The sequence below is a fragment of the Jatropha curcas genome, chromosome 9 (assembly GCF_041381405.1).
Source record: "Jatropha curcas cultivar XTBG-Jc1 chromosome 9, XTBG_Jcur_1.0, whole genome shotgun sequence".
Classification (NCBI taxonomy): domain Eukaryota; kingdom Viridiplantae; phylum Streptophyta; class Magnoliopsida; order Malpighiales; family Euphorbiaceae; genus Jatropha; species Jatropha curcas.
In genome coordinates, this window is record NC_143159.1 from 1236476 (window position 1) to 1254520 (window position 18045).

At 36.4% G+C, this 18045-nt stretch overlaps 4 protein-coding genes across 5 annotated transcripts; 2 read left to right on the forward strand and 2 right to left on the reverse strand.

Annotated features, from left to right (window-relative positions):
* Positions 1–1261: 1261 nt before the first annotated feature.
* On the reverse strand, positions 1262–4229 carry LOC105635355 (HVA22-like protein i). The gene is made up of 7 exons (XM_012218425.3): positions 3919–4229; positions 3213–3320; positions 3027–3125; positions 2889–2945; positions 2738–2801; positions 2433–2645; positions 1262–1952 (listed from the first exon to the last, which is right to left on the reverse strand). The coding sequence occupies exons 2-7, from the start codon at positions 3242–3244 to the stop codon at positions 1518–1520; spliced, it is 900 nt and encodes a 299-aa protein (XP_012073815.1). The 5' UTR covers positions 3245–3320; positions 3919–4229; the 3' UTR covers positions 1262–1517.
* Positions 4230–6209: 1980 nt separating this feature from the next.
* On the forward strand, positions 6210–8750 carry LQY1 (DnaJ/Hsp40 cysteine-rich domain superfamily protein). Of its 2 annotated transcripts, none has more exons than XM_037636232.2 (5): positions 6210–6541; positions 6624–6707; positions 6810–6861; positions 8003–8159; positions 8364–8750. In XM_037636232.2, exons 1-5 carry the CDS (start codon positions 6374–6376, stop codon positions 8416–8418), a joined length of 516 nt encoding a protein of 171 aa, XP_037492160.1. In that variant the 5' UTR covers positions 6210–6373; the 3' UTR covers positions 8419–8750. The 2 variants fall into 2 exon arrangements, with proteins under 2 accessions (XP_037492160.1, XP_012073817.1); XM_012218427.4 differs by having other exon boundaries at positions 6218–6541; positions 8446–8750.
* A 477-nt stretch (positions 8751–9227) lies between these two features.
* LOC105635357 (L10-interacting MYB domain-containing protein) lies at positions 9228–12171 on the reverse strand. Its single transcript, XM_012218428.4, has 3 exons — positions 11999–12171; positions 10177–10503; positions 9228–10078 (listed from the first exon to the last, which is right to left on the reverse strand). Exons 2-3 carry the CDS (start codon positions 10501–10503, stop codon positions 9488–9490), a joined length of 918 nt encoding a protein of 305 aa, XP_012073818.1. The 5' UTR covers positions 11999–12171; the 3' UTR covers positions 9228–9487.
* A 764-nt stretch (positions 12172–12935) lies between these two features.
* Positions 12936–17083, forward strand: LOC105635358 (endoglucanase 2). The gene is made up of 6 exons (XM_012218429.4): positions 12936–13500; positions 13569–13852; positions 14062–14499; positions 15497–15632; positions 16349–16515; positions 16639–17083. Exons 1-6 carry the CDS (start codon positions 13290–13292, stop codon positions 16972–16974), a joined length of 1572 nt encoding a protein of 523 aa, XP_012073819.1. The 5' UTR covers positions 12936–13289; the 3' UTR covers positions 16975–17083.
* The last annotated feature ends 962 nt before the right edge of the window (positions 17084–18045 follow it).

The window sequence follows — 18045 nt, forward strand, 5'->3', positions numbered from 1 at the left end:
ATTTGGGCTTTGTGACGCTGACTTCTGCATGTAAAAGATATTGACTGAAAAAGGACTAAAAAGTAAAAAATTGTCCTAATGAATGCGTCGCCACCTGAAGGTTTTTGGTCCTGCACCCTGAGACGATGTAAGAATTAAATGCTTAGGCCATGTGACCAATCACCACAGTCTTTACCAATAGCGACATTGAAACTTAAAATCTTTTTAGAGTGAGGATTACGTTGCCTGAAAACCAAGAAAACTAGTGGTAAATTGCCGTCTAATGCACCTGACCGATTAAATGAGCAATATCAAAATGGCTCGTACAATGGACCCAGTCATGCCCTGTGTTACTCTGAACATTCTTGCTGCTTTTGCTGTGTCAAAACATTTTCGTCAGTTTCTGTTTCAATTTTGCCCTATAATATTTTATGACAAAAACTAAAAAGCAAACTATTGGCAACTAGTAATTTACGTATGAGAAATTTCTTATTTTCACTTGGGATTATCAGATTTCGGTGCTTTTCTACAGTCAAGAGCAATCACTGTCATTGGCTAATTTGGTGAAGATGATTTTTTAGTTTCAGACATTGACAAGTAACAGTAACCAGCAACCACTAACGTACCAACTTGTGATATCTTTTGATTTCAGATGCACTATCAACGTTCGTTGAAGAAGAAAATCATATAATAACCAACGCAACTCTGGATAACTTAATTAATCACAAAGAGAAGCAAATTTTAGTTGTTATTTTTGAATTTAACGTACCGCAGCGTCAACAGAATTTCACCTAATGCCACTTTCACCTAAGTTTCCTAAGTTTCATCGGGAATTCAATGGCCGCTGGCTTAAAGTCTATCGTCATCAAGTTTGGTACAACGGTATAATTGTTTTTAATAATTGGAAATTTTCAATTACAGTTCGTTAATTTTATTGACATTGACACTGCATTTAATAATAGAATCGCATTATTGAGTCACTAAATCCATTTTACAAAAAGCCAGTAATACCGTGTACTCAACTTTATTTTAACCGATTTAAAGTTGTTCACTAAAGTTGCCAACAAACATAATTATCACATTCATTTTTTCATCCCACTAGCACTAAGCATTTCAAATAAAGTTTTAATAGTATTTCTATGAGACCTATTATTTGAAAATTCAAAATGCAAGTAGTTAAACTATATACAAACTCTGTTTGTTGAAGATAACAGTTGATTTCATCTTACACAGCCACATTACAGATCTAGAATTATATAGGCATAACAAGAGACCCCAAAAGTATACTTCCAAACTTTATACCTCAATTTGGCCCTTCCAACTTTATCATTTCCAAAGTTGCATAAATTGTGCTCCATCACCCAACACTTTTCATCTAGCAAGTCATGTTCAAAAAATAAAGCAACAAATGGAATAAGAACACAGAAGACGACAAATTTACATCATTGTCAATAACAATGATTCAAGACCCACCACCATCCATTTTAATGATTAACTGCTAGTTCGTAATCTAAATTTGGGAAAGGTTAATATGGTCATTAAGTTTTTGGTGCAGATCGGCTTTTCCTCAATCTGGCACTTGTTCTCCGAATGGCTTCGTCCATGTTAGTGTCTTTTGGAGGAGGATTTGCATTTTCATTTTTTGAAGGTTCAGCTTCAATCTCCATTGCCTCTGCCTTGCTTGATGAAGGCTGGCTGGAAGTTTCAGAAGCATTTGTTTTTTGAGCATTGGAAGGTGCGGTAGGAGCTTTTGGACCAATTAAAGCTGCTGCGGGAGGAGCTGCTTCTCGTGCTTGTGCAGGAATTACCTCTTCGTTTACCTCCGCTTGGTGCCGACTTGAAGATGTGCTAGAAGTGGGGGATGGAGGTTCTTCAGTCTCTGGTTGCTGCACAGCTGGCTGACAGTTGGAAGTAGTAGAAGGTTGGCGGGTTGGAGCATTAGCAGGTTGGCGAGTCCTAGTACCTTGCTGTGGCTGTTCATGTCAAAAGTCAGAGCAGTTAAAAGCCAATAACATGGTAGCAGCATGTAAATTACACCTTCACAACATAAGCAATGGTAAACAAGGTTGTAAAGGAGCAATCAAATTGAATTCCTTATTTGATACTAGTTGTAAAATGAATGAAACAAGTAATCCATCAAACGTGACATTGGGTGCTCATCATCAATCTTCAAACAGAAGCAATGATGCTAAGAAAACCACGTCGTATAGGCAGTTGATATTTAAGCAAGCAAGCATTTCACTTAACGAGTGGCAATAGAATTACCAGAAACTCCTACTAAGTTACAGTTAAAGATGACCACTTGAATCTCAAAATCAGAAAGTCATATGCAACATACAAGAAAATCTTTAAATTTCAGCTTAGGAAACAAGTGATGAGGGAAACAATAAGGCAGTTCCACTTTGCGTTGCTTAGGTGATTTACTAACACCCTTAAACTATATGATATGATACCTGAGCAGCACGAGGCCTTGGTGTTGTTGACTGTGAAGCAACATATTGCAAAATATCAAAAACTCTTGTTTGACCATAGCTTGCAGCCCTCTGCCAGTATAAAATAAACATATCTCCAGCTCTCGTTCTTAGTTCCAACAAACTGCGATCAATTTCATTCTCATGCTTTGCAACATATGGTTTGAAGAAAGAATCATACACATAAGTAGTTCCCTGAAAAAATGAAAGAACAAGGTCAAGTACCGTGAAGGTCATCTCACTACATAATAAGACATCCTCATTCAGCTCCCCCAATAAATAAATACCTTAGTCTTGGGGTACCACAAGTATATGATGAATGCGAGCTTAGCTTCACTGTACATTGGAACCCTGCAGAAAGCAGATAAGGAAAATATAATCAAAACACAAAAATTCCTGAAAAGCATTGCATCTGTGCATTAAAACTAAGATTCCTACCACGAAATAAAAGCATCCCCAATTCTCTCACAAACAGTCAACACAGCCACCAAAATCCTGCAACACAAATAATATAAAAAGTGAGTCTAGCCCCAAAATTTAAGTCAATTCAGATGGAAGAAATCCCACGCAACTCACCAGTACTGGCACCAAAATCGAAGATGCTCAATTTCTGGCTTATTCTTCTCAACAGTTTTGTAGCACTCATAGGCAGGATAAGCATAGCCAAAAATCATCCTGCCAACATATTAAAATGATTAGTTTGGATACAACACGATTCCTTTAAATTGGAATGAGAGTAAGAACTGATGATTGTTAACATACACAAGTCCTCTTGTAAGAAATGATCCAATCATTTTATATTCCTAATGTGCACCAGAAACCAAATGATGATGAATTTAAAATCCACCAAGTCTTGAAAACTCACCCCAGCTGAAACCAAAAACAGAAGACACTATTAGACCCAGGGGGCAATATATTAAATAATTGTAAAATGCCAAAAAAAGGCACTCAAGTATATTGTTTAGATACTTATACCAGCATAACTTGTTAAAACTACAATTTCGACTTAAGTATATCATTCAACATTCTTCACTGGTTAGATTCAGAACAGATTCATATAATTGCAACCAATGGACTCGAGAAAATGAATGGTTTACATTTCTTGGATTTCAAAAATTAGAAAGTTTGTTAAAAAGAGTTGCTGCTTCCAAAAACTAGGGCAAAACAGTTCCCCAAAAATCAGTCAAAACAGGAAAAAATAAACAAATAAAAACGTCGTTAATCGAGTAGAAATACAAACATCAGAAACTCCATTACAGCAACAACATTGCAATTAATCAAAGAAAACCAACATGAAACACTCAAAATAACACATAAAAATATGCATATAGCACTAATCCTTCACAAAAAGAAAGCAATGGCATCACTAACCATCAAATGGCTAAGAAATTCCAACTCTTAAGCAACAAACAATCAGTATCACAACAAAAACTGTAAATAGAAGACAATGAAAGATATATATTAGTACCTCTTGATAATTATGATTATTATTCTTATTATCCCGGAATGATACGAAGCAAATAGAAAATTAACACTATAAAAAATGAGAGATAATCAGAGCACTGAAGAGAAAAGGTTGAGAGAGATCAACAAATCGCCGATGAGTTCTTGAAGATCTCCAGCGTGCGGAAGGATCGGTTTCGCCGAAATGGGACGGCGAACCGTTACGATGTCGGCGTCGAGATAGAGACTAAGCCGAACAAGAGAGAGTGAGGTGATAACAGCAGTCTTTTGTGTCGTTTTTTTTTTAAATTTCTCCTTTCCTTCGTTTTCTCTCCCTTTTGCTTCGGATTTGTGTTAAACCTTGTTTTGAGTTACTTAATTTAGAGGGAGCTTCTTTTGTGCACCACACACACAAGGATGGTGTGCTTATTATGATTTAATCACCGTCAAATTGTAACGAACGGTTCACGTTTTCCCGAATGTTGTAGTTCTTGACAAGTGTAAAGTACGTTGGATGTAGACGATCTCTTCTTCTATAAGATTCAAAACTTTTTAATTATATTTAATTACGTGTAAGACATTTTTCCAAATGACAAATGTCTCACCACTGGAAATATGAAATCTATAACGAATTTACTACTTAGCCCTCAAAAGAAAGGGCAATGCGGAAATACTTTTTACTTTTTGCTTTGTGTCATTTTGTCAAATCGAAATGCAAGTGACATATCAACTGTCACCAACAAGTGATGGTATTATTACCATTGAAAAAGCGCAAGCAAGAATCAGTTGCCGATTATAGAGCAAAGTATCTAATCGTTATGGATAAGGAGCCAATTATACAATACTGACCCCAAAAAAATGTATAAAATTACGAAATGGGGTCTATAAGAATAACGTTAGCGTCCTTTGATAGTTTGAAAATACTGTTAATGGCCCTATTGTTTATAAATATTTTATTGGTGAATCTCGTTGCTTTTGCCTTGCTCCCACTTTCAGTCCCACACATGGAAAATGGCTCAAGCGTATGACGTAGTAGAGAATAATCTTCCTATTTTAATTAGATCTGATGCATCAGCTTTATCTAAACATGCATAATCCTCTTTTCCTTTTAATTTTTTTACTGGCAGCAAAGAGGAATGTCATTAAATTATATATTTTCTCTTGGTCTTGCATATTGAGTGGAGCGTATAAATAAATAATAAAACAATAAGTTAGATAAGCAAAAAATATTTGTTTCCTTATTCTGATTAGAAAGTCTCGAGTTTAAATCCTCTCGACTATAAAAATTTTTATTAATTTAGTGAATCAATATTAAATTTTTATATTGTGTAATCCTTTATGTTATTTGGTACATTAACCTTCCAATAAATCCAAAAAAGGAAATGCAATTCAAGCCATAAATGTGAACTGTATTGTTCATGTATGACGGGTCGCAAACTTTGGTCATTTAATTTGGAATTAAAATAGGTCGGTCACTCATTCATGTTCTGTTTTGTTTGTGTTCGATTTTTGGATAAAATGTTAAGAAGTATACAGCTTCATGATGGAAAGGGTTTAATGAATCCCATTGTTGCTAATTAAAGAAACAAATCTGGAGCATTTGTAATATGGTAAGAGGCAACCTCGACCAACACGAACTCATTTAGAAAACAAACGCTCACGAGTCAAGACATTCTCCTCCTTGAAGTTGGACAAAGGAAGTTTCTTGGGTGAAATAGAAGAACAACCAAAAGGGCCAAACTGAAAAAAGAAGAGCATTATTAAAGCAGAAGCCGAAAAGCTTGAAGGGACCCTAAGGAGATAGCTAATTAGCTAAGGATGATAGAGGAAAGGGGAAACCGCGAGGAGCATGTGGGAGTAATAGGCTTCCAAAAGCCTTGGATTCTACGTTTAGGAAAGTACTACTGGTCCAACCAAAAAATGGCTATTTCATAGGATAAGGGTCATCCTCTCATGTGCCCCCTAATTATATCAGTTTGTTGGTGCGTCGCCGTCGCTCTCACTTTTTACCTTCGTTTCTCTTTTTCTCAATCAGTTACAAAGAGAAAAAAATCAAGGCATCGAGTGAAGTTACTGTGCGTTACCCAAAAATTAAATTAACATGATCTTGTAATTGACTTTTTATTTTTTGGCTGTTGGTAAAGGTAGGGCTTGTCATCAAAATGATATGAGCATTATCTTTGGGCCAAAGCAAAACTTTCAGGTTTTGTTGGAAGAGTAATCATGGACTCGCGGGGTGGGGACTTGGGCCTCATAAACTCTGGGCCTTTAAAAGTGGAGTGGCCGACTGAGATAAAGGTTGCCAAGACGTTTCGCCACGTGGAATGAATATCCGATGGACAAAGGCTTCAAAGGCTATGGTGGTTGATGTACGAAGCTGCCCCACGTATCCAAAGTCGCCATTAGAGCCTTCCATTTCGAGCTCCCGAGCTACTTACGAAACGGACTGGGAGAAAATTAGAGAAACTTGAAAGCAGAAAATGCCAGTGGCACCTTCTATTTCTCGTTTCCATTCACCATTTCTATGCTGTCCTTTTAAATTATCGTCTTTTTCTGCTTCCTCTGTGCACTTCGTAAAGTCTGCAAGAAATCAACGGTTTCCAGCATCTTATCCATGCATCAGAGCTGTTGAGCTTGATCAAAACACGGTTCTATCTCCATCCTTACTCTCTCTCGTTCTCTGTCTCTTTGAATTAGCTATGTTTCTAATTTTAGTGTACACAAAATCAGATAGTAGCAATAACTGTTGGAGTTGTGAGCGTTGCAATTGGAATAGGCATTCCAGTATTCTACGAAACTCAAATTGATAATGCTGTAAGTTAAATTTACCACTTTTTTTATTTTTTTCCTAATTTTTTTTTTATTTTTTAATGGTACAGTTCTTAAGCGTATTTTTTTATTTTGTGTGGCTATCAGGCAAAGCGAGAAAATACTCAGCCCTGCTTCCCCTGCAATGGCTCCGGTGCTCGTAAGTGACTTTCATGAGACAAATTAAGTCAAATTATATTCAAAGATAAATGTTAGACCTTTATGTATTTTTCCACAATGTGATTGTTAAGTGGTGCTACGATTGTCATAGAGAAGAGTCCGACTGTCGATTAGTGCACATAGCTTGTATATGCACAAATGGAACAGTAAGTTGAATATTATGATTTTGCTTCTGCTTTGGCCATTGATGTGCTTCAGTTTCTTAAACAGAATGTGGTGACGAGAGTCGAGTTTTTGACCTTCTGGAGGACCTTCTTGCTAAACAGCATAATGTAGGGAAAGTTTAAGACTTAGAAATGTCTTTTTATTAGTCCATATATAATTCATCAAGGCATAAGAAATATAAAAACTGAATGTACCCAAAAAAAGAAAAAAAATACAAGAACTGAAAATTAGTAAATTTCGGCATGGTCTGTCTAGCATATGCCAGTTTCAACTGTTGAGGGTGCTTCAAGCATTGCCAGTTTCACCTTGTTTTCTGTAAATCATTTGGAGAAGACGTCATGTAAGATGGACGTTCTAACAAAATTTTCTAATCCCTGCCTAACCCATGAGTAGTTCTTTTTTCTAAACACAATGTGTTTGTGGAAGAAACTCTGAACCTCCTGAATTGTCTATATTCCAAATACACTTTCTATTTGCATGATGACCCTCATTCGGTCTATTGTGCTTCAGAATTATCTTTCTGGGGACTGATGATTCCAGATTTTGATCAGCCTTAAGTGGTAGAATCTGGTACTGTGTCAAATTTCACTTATCAAGATAGTGAGCATTCCGTAGAGGGCTTCTATCTTTCTAGTTTCAACCAAGTTGGAAACTGGTTTCTAGGATCTGCATTTGAGTTACTCAAATGCAATCTTGATTTCTAATTTACAAATTTTCATTTAAATGCATTATTGGAGATGTTTATTCAAATACGTGACCCAATTACAACAAAAGGGGATAGTCCGCTGCTTATTACGTAGCAGAGATCTTAATATTGGACTTAAATTTGTCAATAATGAAATTCAAAATGACATAACATTGCAAGTATAACTAACTTATCTTTTCAATATGCTACGACCATATTGAACACTCAATATACTCTGCTTATTCATGTAATTGGGCTGCTTTTGCTCCAGAGAAATGCAGATTTTGCTTAGGAACAGGTTCAGTGACAGTAGAACTTGGTGGGGATGAGAAAGAAGTCTCTCGGTGCATCAATTGTGATGGTGTTGGTTCTTTGACATGCACAACATGTCAAGGCTCCGGAATACAACCCCGGTATCTTGACCGCAGGTATGAATCTTTTTTCCTCAACGCAGATGAGCTATAATTGTGAAGAAATATTCTTCACTTATCTCCAGTGTGCTATAATAATTTTGATTACAGTTGCAATTTCAGAATCAGGAAGGAGGTTTCTTAACTATAATTTTTTACTGAACTTTTTTTATTTATAAAAAGTCAAAAGACTTCCATCTACTTTTATTGATGATTATGCAGTAATATCAACGTGAGAGAACGAGTGGGAGAGTTGCAATTTGAACTGCATTGTTAACTGAAGTGTGTATCTTATTGCAAACAGAGAATTCAAGGATGATGATTGAAGCCTTTCAGAAAGCACGAGCAATGTTCTTGTACTCAAATCAAATGGCCAATCAACTGTATAGCGGGAACGAGAAGAGATCAACAATTTTTTGGTCAATATCTTTTTCTAATGTACCGTTTGATTAGTATTTTTCTTATCTCTCTTGTTGCATGATCACTTGAAATGATCGACTGATGGTATTTCACATTTCATTTTTTTCTTCTCTTTTTTTTATTTTTCACCGGCTAAGAAATTGTATTTGAATTGTGCCTTAACATAATTATGTAAATTTGTTTTTGTTATGTTACTAGTTCTACTTAAAGGCACCTTGATGCATAACGGGCAAAAACTTAGAAACAAAAAGTACATTATATTACTTCAAGAAATATATTCTTCATTATAGGAAAAATATGAATACTCCGAATTTTACAAGCTTTTATACTCTCACCCTATTTTACCATTTTCTTTCAATTTTAACTTAATTTTAATCTTTTACAGCAATAACATCCTCAGTAGTAATCACTAATCAAGGATGAAATTGTAAATAAAAATAAATGGGGAAAGGAGAAAAACTTCATGTTCATCTGCCAAAATATATATTTAAAGCATAACTAAAAGAGTATAAAGTGGGCACATTTTTATCATTTTTGGAGAATTGTCTTCTTTCAGAGCCACAAAAAAATGGCAAGCGGCGTCTTATCTTTAGATGCTATAAGCACTGAAATCACTTAAACAGTGACAATTTTGATCACAGACTAGTAGACTATAGAGGCCTCCTATAGGAAATAATTTGTGCGCGCCATTTTATTGTCTATTCACCAAGTGTTTGTCTTAGGCTCTTAGCTGCCTTTAGGTAGAATAACCTTCAACAAGTCCTAGTACCTTGGTCATGGTCCGACCAAGCTTACTGATGTTATCAATCAACCATTAAGGATTAAACAATGGTATAAACTATAAAGGATACTTGTCAAAACTACCATAAATTATAGCACTACAGAAAATGTCTACACAAGAGGGAGAAAACCAAAATCTCTCCAACCTATAGGAAAATGGCAGATCTGCCACACTTCTCCCTCAACCATGTCAACCTTATGTAATCACCTTTCAAAGAGAGAAAGGTTTCCCGGAGGCTTGGCTCCTCAAAGAGGTTCAAAGCCGCAAAGTAGAGTTGTTGATCAATGTCACTTATCTCATCCAAAGATTTAATGCAATTGGTTATAGTGAATCTTTCATCATTTTGCTTTGGTGCAGCCTTTCTCCACCTTGAAGCAGCTACCATCTCCAATAAGGCTTCTGCCATAGCTCCATTTATTTCTTGATCCTTCTTGTTCTGCTCTGAAGAATGTGTCGCAGAAGGTCGTTTCCTTTTTCTCTCTGCTATGTTCTTTACCATCTTATCTGGCGATGAAGAGCTCCCTTGCACTGGCCTTGACGAAGATGGATTTTCAGAATGAGAGGATCCACCAGCTGTATGTGGAGTTAAGCCTGCAGAATCATTTCCACCAGATTTGTCAAACCCTTCAAAGTGACTTGATTGGGCATACTTTCCATCAGCTGATGTATCTGTGAATATTGTACATAATTGCTCATATATAGGACAGTCCTTGACTTTAATTATCTCGGGCCGAGGCTGTGTACATAAGTTGGGACATTATCAAGATACATAAATTGTTGGTCATAAAAGCTAAACATAAATTTCAGGAAAAAAACAGAAGAAAAACAGCGTACCCCAGTGTCTTCCCACAAGTCAAATCCAATGCAGCAAGAATCATCCATACCAAAATCATTTTGAACAAAAGCTGACTTCAAATTATAAAAGCGTGTCCGCAGTACGTCTAGGTGCTTTCTCAATTGGTTATTATTGAAATTTAGATCTGTCCGCTTATTGAACTCATCACGTATGTGATTCCAAGTTTTTTTGTCAAAAATATTGTTTGGTCTATTTCCAAGTTGAATCTGCTTCACTACCAAGTCTGCAAATATCTTATCAAGGGATGCTGTCCACCTTGTCCTCGATCTTTCATGCTTATGTTGATTACCAGTTTCACTATCCATCTGTATAACAGAGTGTCAGTGATATGACTATCAACAAGATGATTACAAACTTTTTCCTTAACAAGAAAGAGTTTCCATGCCAGAAAATAACTAAAGAATGAATCATAAAAACAATAAAACCATCCAAAATAACATCATACATATGCCAGAACTCACGAATCAAACCACTGGAAATCACATATTATAGTCAGTCAAAACCCATTGGAATCTTTTGCAAGCACAGATACAAATCTTGAGCACAATTTAAAGCTATGCTGTATACAAACTTCATTTCCATGATCACAAATATAAGAAAGAATAGACTTCAAGAACCAAAAATTACACAATAACAAATAAAGAAATTCGAAGGAGGCTAACAATCACCATCAACAATTCTGTCAAATAAATAGAACCCCAAATAAATCAATATAATGTTTTTTATTATAAAAATAAACAACAGTTCTTTTGCTACTTTGTACTACAAAACAATATTACTGTAATTTCAGAGTTAACTCTTGTACACTTTCCCTTGGACTATGAGACATCTCGTAGAAATGGATTTCTTAATACTAGGAAAGTATTCTCTAAAGATGAATTTTCCATGTTTACTTTCTCTATTAAGAAGTTCTAGCATGTCTAAATAAGTCCTTCAAGGTTCTGTTATAATACATCATTGTTTCTTCCCATGAACAGTGAGACCAATAAGTTCCCAAGATCACAGGGAGATTGTAAACTTGGCATTGTGTTAATGAAGTTGGGGCATCGCCCTTATGCTGAGAACTTGCAAATCAAATTCACAGCCCTTACAGAACTTTGCAATCAATTCAAGCCTACTTTTACTTTTTCCAACTTAACTTTCACTACAAACAACCACTTAATTCCTTAAAATTTTTCAGATACAAAAACCACAAAATGCATATACATTACATAGACAATTTATTCTTTCTAACAGCATAAACATAGAGACATTTTAAATCAATCCAGTCCTTCTGATCATGAGAATCGGTAATAGTATCAAAGTAATTAAGTGCATTCATTACAAAAACAGACACTCAGCAATTTAAAATGAATTGTTGTAATTCCAAAATTTTCACTTTTCAAAAAAAAAAAAAGGTATAACCTTTAAAATTTTTTTAAAAAATTTTTTAAAACCCCTCTTTTCCCCCTCATAGAACCTAACAGTACCTAAAATACAGAAGGCCAAAAGCAAATACTTTAAGCGACTAATTGAGGAGACACAAACCCAATCATTCAATTGTAAAGAGAGACAGCACAAACAGAATAGCTCTCAATTGCTAATAGACTTCTCCCAAAATATGACAGCCCGAGTGATACATGTAAATAAAGAATATACATACATATTAGGGCTTTTCACCATAACAATTCAGTGTTTCACAGACAAAAACATGAATACGGAAACGCAAATTCGCTGCGTTTTTAATTTCTAATAAATTACCATAGCAACGATAATTACGACGAGAACATTAATCGCAACGATAAAAGCACGGACATTTACCTGATCGAGGAATTCGCCGGAAAGCTGACGGCGAGTCGAGAATGTAGAGACTATACAGAGAGAGAGAGAGAGTCTGTCTCTATGCTCCCAAAGTTCCGTCTTAAAAGAAATAATACACCATTAAGAAATGGAATTTACTCTTCGAAGTTTCTGTTCTGTTAAAAATCTTTTTCTTGTTAAGTGTTTATCCAATTATAATTAATCAGTTTTGCGCTTAGTGTAACGGTGATTATTACAGGTCAACGGCGGATTGGTTCCGATTTCAGCTTTCCCAAATTGGCGCGTTTCTTTAATTAGATGTTACGTTTGTAGAATTGTACGACATCGTTTGGTCGGCTTCCTTGATTGGGCCTTAGGTTTCAAGATTTTGTTTAGTTTGTTAGGGCCTTAGGGGTCAGATGGGCTCTCTAAATGTTGAAAGAAAGTCCAACTCGCTATTAGGCTTGGGCGTGCATAAGCCAATATTCATCGTATTTGATTTTATAATTTTCAACTAATACGGGGTCCACTTAACAAGTTGAGTAAAATATGGGCCTGCATAAGCCCATAATATTCTTTGACGTCATGATTTTTTTATCAAATGGGGTCCAGCTACCAGACCAATAAAAAGTGGGACCACATTTCAGGCTTAATGTTGAAATGGACAGTGGAACTACAAAACTGGACCACCAATCACAATTACCTTGGAGATCAGAATCACATATTCTCCAAAACTCAACACAGACACAAATCAGTGCTAATCGTTCGTTCAATAGGTGTCGGTGACCAGTTGAACGGTCCATTTCATCTGGGTCCCGCAGAGCGAACGGCATACAACAGTCTTACTTGCGTAAATACCGCTGCTAGACGTCAACAACCAGAACTAAAGCGGGGCAATATCGTCATTTTATAGCAATCAAAATTAGCGAAAACTTAAAAAACCGGGAAAGAACCGACTGTTGTCCCGCTTGAACACTGTTGTCGGTGCGCAAAAATAACCACCACATTCCAGTAATAATCGTACCAACACAAAGTCCGATTCCCCTCCGGTCCGATTTGGTCCCGATCTAACTTAATCAATCATTCCTTAATTAGGATTTTTTGTGCTTAAAATAAGCTACATTTTGTTAAAGCCATCCTCAAACATAACAAAGAGTTGCAGATACCCATTGGAGCTTCTGCATCTCTAAACTAAAGGAATCTTCTTTTTCTCTAAAACCTAGTTGCATTCTCGCTTTATATATGATAGATCTAGACCTTAAAGGTTGTTCTCAATAGGATTTTTCAGTGATATAAGGTCGCATTGTTCAAAATGGGGAAGAAATCGCGTTCCAGAGGGTGCTTCGGGTGGTTTATTGTGGCAATAGTATTGGCAGTGGTTGTCGCGGCCGTTGTTTACACAGTTAAAAAGAAAATTCATAAATCCGATGACGCAGGTGCTGTTCCTGGGCCTCCTGGCGCCATCGATAAGAAGTATGCCGATGCTCTCAAAGTCGCAATGCAATTCTTCGATGTGCAAAAATGTAATGTCGCTTTCTCTGTTCTTTATCTGTTATTTCATTCAAAATATTGATTGTGATGTTTAATGCAGCTGGTAATTTGGAGGATAACGAGATATCTTGGAGAGGGGATTCGGGAATTAACGATGGGAGTCAAGCGAAAGTGGACCTGTCAAAAGGAATGTATGATGCTGGAGATCATATGAAGTTTGGTTTTCCGATGGCTTTTACTGCCACAGTGTTGTCTTGGGCTATTCTCGAGTATGGAGATCAGATGGATGCTGTTAATCAGTTGGAACCTGCTAAAGATTCCCTTAAGTGGATCACTGACTACCTTGTTAATGCTCATGCTTCAGCTAATGTGCTCTACATTCAGGTTAATTACTAAACACTTGCAAGTCCCAAGTTTTTAGCTTTCTTGCATTTAAAAGATTGAAAGAATCTACCTTTACTTGATCAATTCAAGAACCTATCGTTGCAAATGAATAGTATACTTTATTTGATAAATTAAAAAAAAATCTATTTATGATGACAAACCAAGTTTGTGATATAGTTCTTCTATAATTGGCTTTTACTTCGGGACAGGTTGGTGACCCTAAGACAGACCACGGCTGTTGGGATAGGCCTGAGGACATGACTGAGAAGAGACCTGTTACTCAGGTGAACACATCTTCTCCAGGAACAGAGGTTGCAGCTGAAACCGCAGCTGCAATGGCTTCAGCATCACTGGTGTTTTTGAAAAGTGACTCCACATATTCAAGCACTCTCCTTGAGCATGCTAAACAATTGTTTAGTTTTGCTGATAAACATAGAGGTTCCTATAGTAAAAGCATCCCCGAAGTCCAGACCTATTACAATTCAACAGGATATGGGGATGAGCTCCTATGGGCAGCCAGCTGGCTCTTCCATGCAACAGGGGATAAAACATACCTTCAATATGTAACTGGGGAAAATGGAGATTCCTTTGCAGATTGGGGAAGTCCGACTTGGTTTAGCTGGGACAATAAGCTGGCAGGAGTTCAGGTATCTTCTTTTTTCCCTATAGTCTTTGTATTTTTCTCCCAACAATTTTATACATTTGGAGCACCAATGTTTCAGTTACATGTACTTTATTTCTGAACCATTCTTCCCATGCTCATTTAACATCTTTTCATGCAACAATGCAAAAATTTTAACTAATTTTGGTCCTTTGATATCTCATGCTAATGTATTAAATCTCCTATGTTTCATGTACTGGTATGACATGGATTCTGAACTCTGTCAATAAACTGTTCAATCTTGGAAATGTATTGGTCTATGATTTCTGTGTCATTATTTTTTAACCTAAACTGGATCATGTCAATGCATGTGGATCTCTCATGCTTTTTCCGCCCCTTAACACTACATTTAATTCTTCTTTTCCCCCTAATAAGTAATGAACACAAATTTGCTCCAATAGACTTTGTCTTCTAGAATTTTTATCAAACAATGCTGGGATTGAGAAAGATGAAATTTGCAAAAATAGGATTGCAAAATAATTTACACGCCAAAAGCAGCTAAATGTATAATTCATTCAGAATGGGAAAATAATCATCAAGTTTGCTTATGTATTAATATTTTTTAATATGTTTTAATATTTAATAATAGAATAGTAATAAGAATAATAAATTCATAATCATTTCCAAAAAAAATTGCCTTTATGCAATGAATATAAAGTTACCGTTTATATAATTAGATGAAATCTTCTATCAGGCAATTATGGGAGAAATGCATAATCAGGAGAATATGTTTTGTGTTTGAAACGGTACTCCCAAATTTAGATGCATAACATCTGTCAAATATCTGTATAGTAGCTTGGTTTTGCTTTCTGATATATGGACAATTAGTGTCCTCTCTCTGCAGAAAATACTGTTGGCAATAGAGTTTTCTTTATGTAGATACTGTTCTGTTTTTGGACCCTAATTGGGATCTTGACCTGAGCTTCTTTCCTTTGAAGTGCAATTCCACTCCTTAAGAACAAACTTAATCTATTATGACGCAGGTTCTGTTGTCCAGATTAACCTTCTTTGGTTCGAGCGCCTCAAACTCAGGTCTTCAAAAATACAGGAAAACAGCTGAAGCTGTTATGTGTGGCCTTATACCAGACTCGCCGACAGCCACAACCAACAGAACTGAGAGTAAGTTTCTTCCTTCTTAACATACAAGTATGATTAGGTGCTATGTACTAGGCTACATTAACTAGATGCAAAATATTCTAATAATTGATGCATTGATCAAGTTCCTAGCAATCATTGTAGTTTGCTCTCGGTTTTTATATTATGCTTTGCATCTAATTGGTGCAATTTTAGCTTTATGCTTCGAAGGATTTTAACAGCCATGTGGCTGCTTGTCAAACTAAGATGTCAATTAGACTAGGTGGTGGTCATCAAAGGATTACCCATTGCTATGATTTGGCACATAAATTTGGGAGAATAATGGCTTCGCTTCTCCTTCAACGTTGTTACATTAAGTCTTTGTTGAGGAGTGAAGAAAATGTGTGATATTTTTGTTTTATGGTACTTCACGACTAATACAAGTAAAAGATGAATCAATCAGTTAATATTTAATGCTCTCTGGTGCTATATGTGACTATAAGCCATGTATTTACCCTTGATAAGCAGCGCAACGACTTGTGTTTTCTGTGAAAATAATTAAAATATCTTAGAACACTCAAGAGCTAAAGCTTCAGACGCCAAGCATTTCCTTGAGATACAGCAGATTTTAACATATTAAAAATATGCAGAGATGATGATGTATTCTAGCCAGTTTTCACTGGTATCTTGCATATCCTTAAATTATCTAGCTTTGTTCTAGGATATCCCTTACGTAACATTCTCCATCTTCCTTGGTGCAGGTGGCCTTATATGGGTTAGTGAATGGAATGCCCTGCAACATCCTGTTGCTTCTGCATTTTTAGCTGCTCTTTATAGTGACTACATGCTTACATCAAGGACTAAAGAGCTATCATGCAGTGGAGAATCATACAAACCATCAGATCTTCGGAAGTTTGCCAAATCCCAGGTACAGTGGTTTTGTTTTACTCGCTATTATTCACACATATATTGTAGGTTCTTCACCGCTAAATTACTTTGCAAAAGTCCCTTTCATCCCAAATCTGATAATATGTATATCTTTATCATCCAGGCTGATTATGTCTTGGGGAAGAATCCTATGAAAATGAGCTATCTAGTTGGATATGGTGATAAGTACCCACAATATGTTCACCATAGGGGAGCTTCAATCCCAGCTGATGCAACAACTGGGTGCAAGGATGGCTGGAAATGGCTCGAGTCAGAGGACCCCAATCCCAATGTAGCTACCGGAGCACTTGTGGGCGGACCTTTCCAAAATGAATCATTTGTTGATTCTCGAAACAACTCGAAGCAAGGAGAACCAAGCACATATAACAGTGCAGTCATTGTTGGGCTGCTCTCAAGTCTGGTCACCACCTCTTCAGCAGTTACATCCTTAAATGCGTAGTTACACGCTGTTTGTATTATATGTATCTGTAACCTGAAACCTGTAAGTGTTATTTGTTTCCCCTGCAAAATTTAAGTTGGCATCTTAAATATATAGTTTTTTTTTTTTTTTTTTCTTGAGTATCAAGGCGTGAACCTTGAGAATTCGGAGCATTGTTTTTGTTCTTGCTGTGTTATCCTATATACGACCTGAGAATTATAACCTTCGAAAATCAAAACTTTAACTACGTTTTGTTCCTTTATATCTTTTATGTTTCCATCACATTTTAAATTTCCGAACTCAGTTTTCTCTTTTACCACTCTCCCACCCAAGAAAAACAGAATAAAAGGACATGTCCATATGCAAGAATCGCCTATGCCATAACAAATCTATACAATTCCTCGACAGTTCCATCGCATATTTATGATTCTCTTTCGCGGAGGACAAAGTAGAAGCGTCACATTATTGACTAGCTTTGTATCAACTGGACTTACTTTCACATGCACCCTTGAATCTCTTGGTGAAGTAGACAAACGAACTTTCAACAGAAAAGATGAAAGCAATAATTCAATAACCCTCGCACCACGTTTTTCAATCCCTTGTCTGTCCAAAACTGTAACACAACGTTATCTATTTCCAGTCTTTTACAATTTGTGGGGTCAATCCACAATTGACTCACGAAGATATTAGCTGGCTGTATATATTTGTTGTGATCATATAATAAATGAAAGACCAAAAATAATCTCAAATTTGTATGATGCGTCAAAATGGATCACGACGCGAGAACGGGATTAGTCCTGACACTTAAAATACATAAAGACCCTTTGTCTCTCTCCACCATAACTTTTTCCCATTCCTTCTTGGCATACGAGCCATTTGTCCAAGTTGGGCCTTCCTGGTACGGACAAGGACAAGTGTCCTTCCACCGTCAATTATTTAGCCTTAAAAGTTGTATATAACAACCCCCTGACTCTTCACTGACCCCAAAGACCCACTTCCTTCATCTCCGCCTAGTGTTCATTTAACCATATGTCACGTTCTGCTCCGATCCTTTTAACACCCATTCTATCATTTTGTTCCTACTGTTTCTTG

Coding starts and splice junctions, on each gene's coding strand:
- LOC105635358 (XM_012218429.4), top strand. CDS start 13,290: ATGGGGAAGAAATCGCGTTCCAGAGGGTGCTTCGGGTGGTTTATTGTG. Junction 13,853..14,061: donor CTAATGTGCTCTACATTCAG/GTTAATTACTAA, acceptor ACTTCGGGACAG/GTTGGTGACCCTAAGACAGA. Junction 15,633..16,348: donor CACAACCAACAGAACTGAGA/GTAAGTTTCTTC, acceptor TCCTTGGTGCAG/GTGGCCTTATATGGGTTAGT.
- LOC105635355 (XM_012218425.3), bottom strand. CDS start 3,244: ATGATTGGATCATTTCTTACAAGAGGACTTGT. Junction 2,802..2,888: donor GGGGATGCTTTTATTTCGTG/GTAGGAATCTTA, acceptor TGCTTTCTGCAG/GGTTCCAATGTACAGTGAAG. Junction 2,646..2,737: donor TGTGGTACCCCAAGACTAAG/GTATTTATTTAT, acceptor TCATTTTTTCAG/GGAACTACTTATGTGTATGA.
- LOC105635357 (XM_012218428.4), bottom strand. CDS start 10,503: ATGGATAGTGAAACTGGTAATCAACATAAGCATGAAAGATCGAGGACA. Junction 10,079..10,176: donor ACTTGTGGGAAGACACTGGG/GTACGCTGTTTT, acceptor TTATGTACACAG/CCTCGGCCCGAGATAATTAA.
- LQY1 (XM_037636232.2), top strand. CDS start 6,374: ATGCCAGTGGCACCTTCTATTTCTCGTTTCCATTCACCATTTCTATGC. Junction 6,542..6,623: donor TTGAGCTTGATCAAAACACG/GTTCTATCTCCA, acceptor ACACAAAATCAG/ATAGTAGCAATAACTGTTGG. Junction 6,862..8,002: donor CTGCAATGGCTCCGGTGCTC/GTAAGTGACTTT, acceptor CTTTTGCTCCAG/AGAAATGCAGATTTTGCTTA.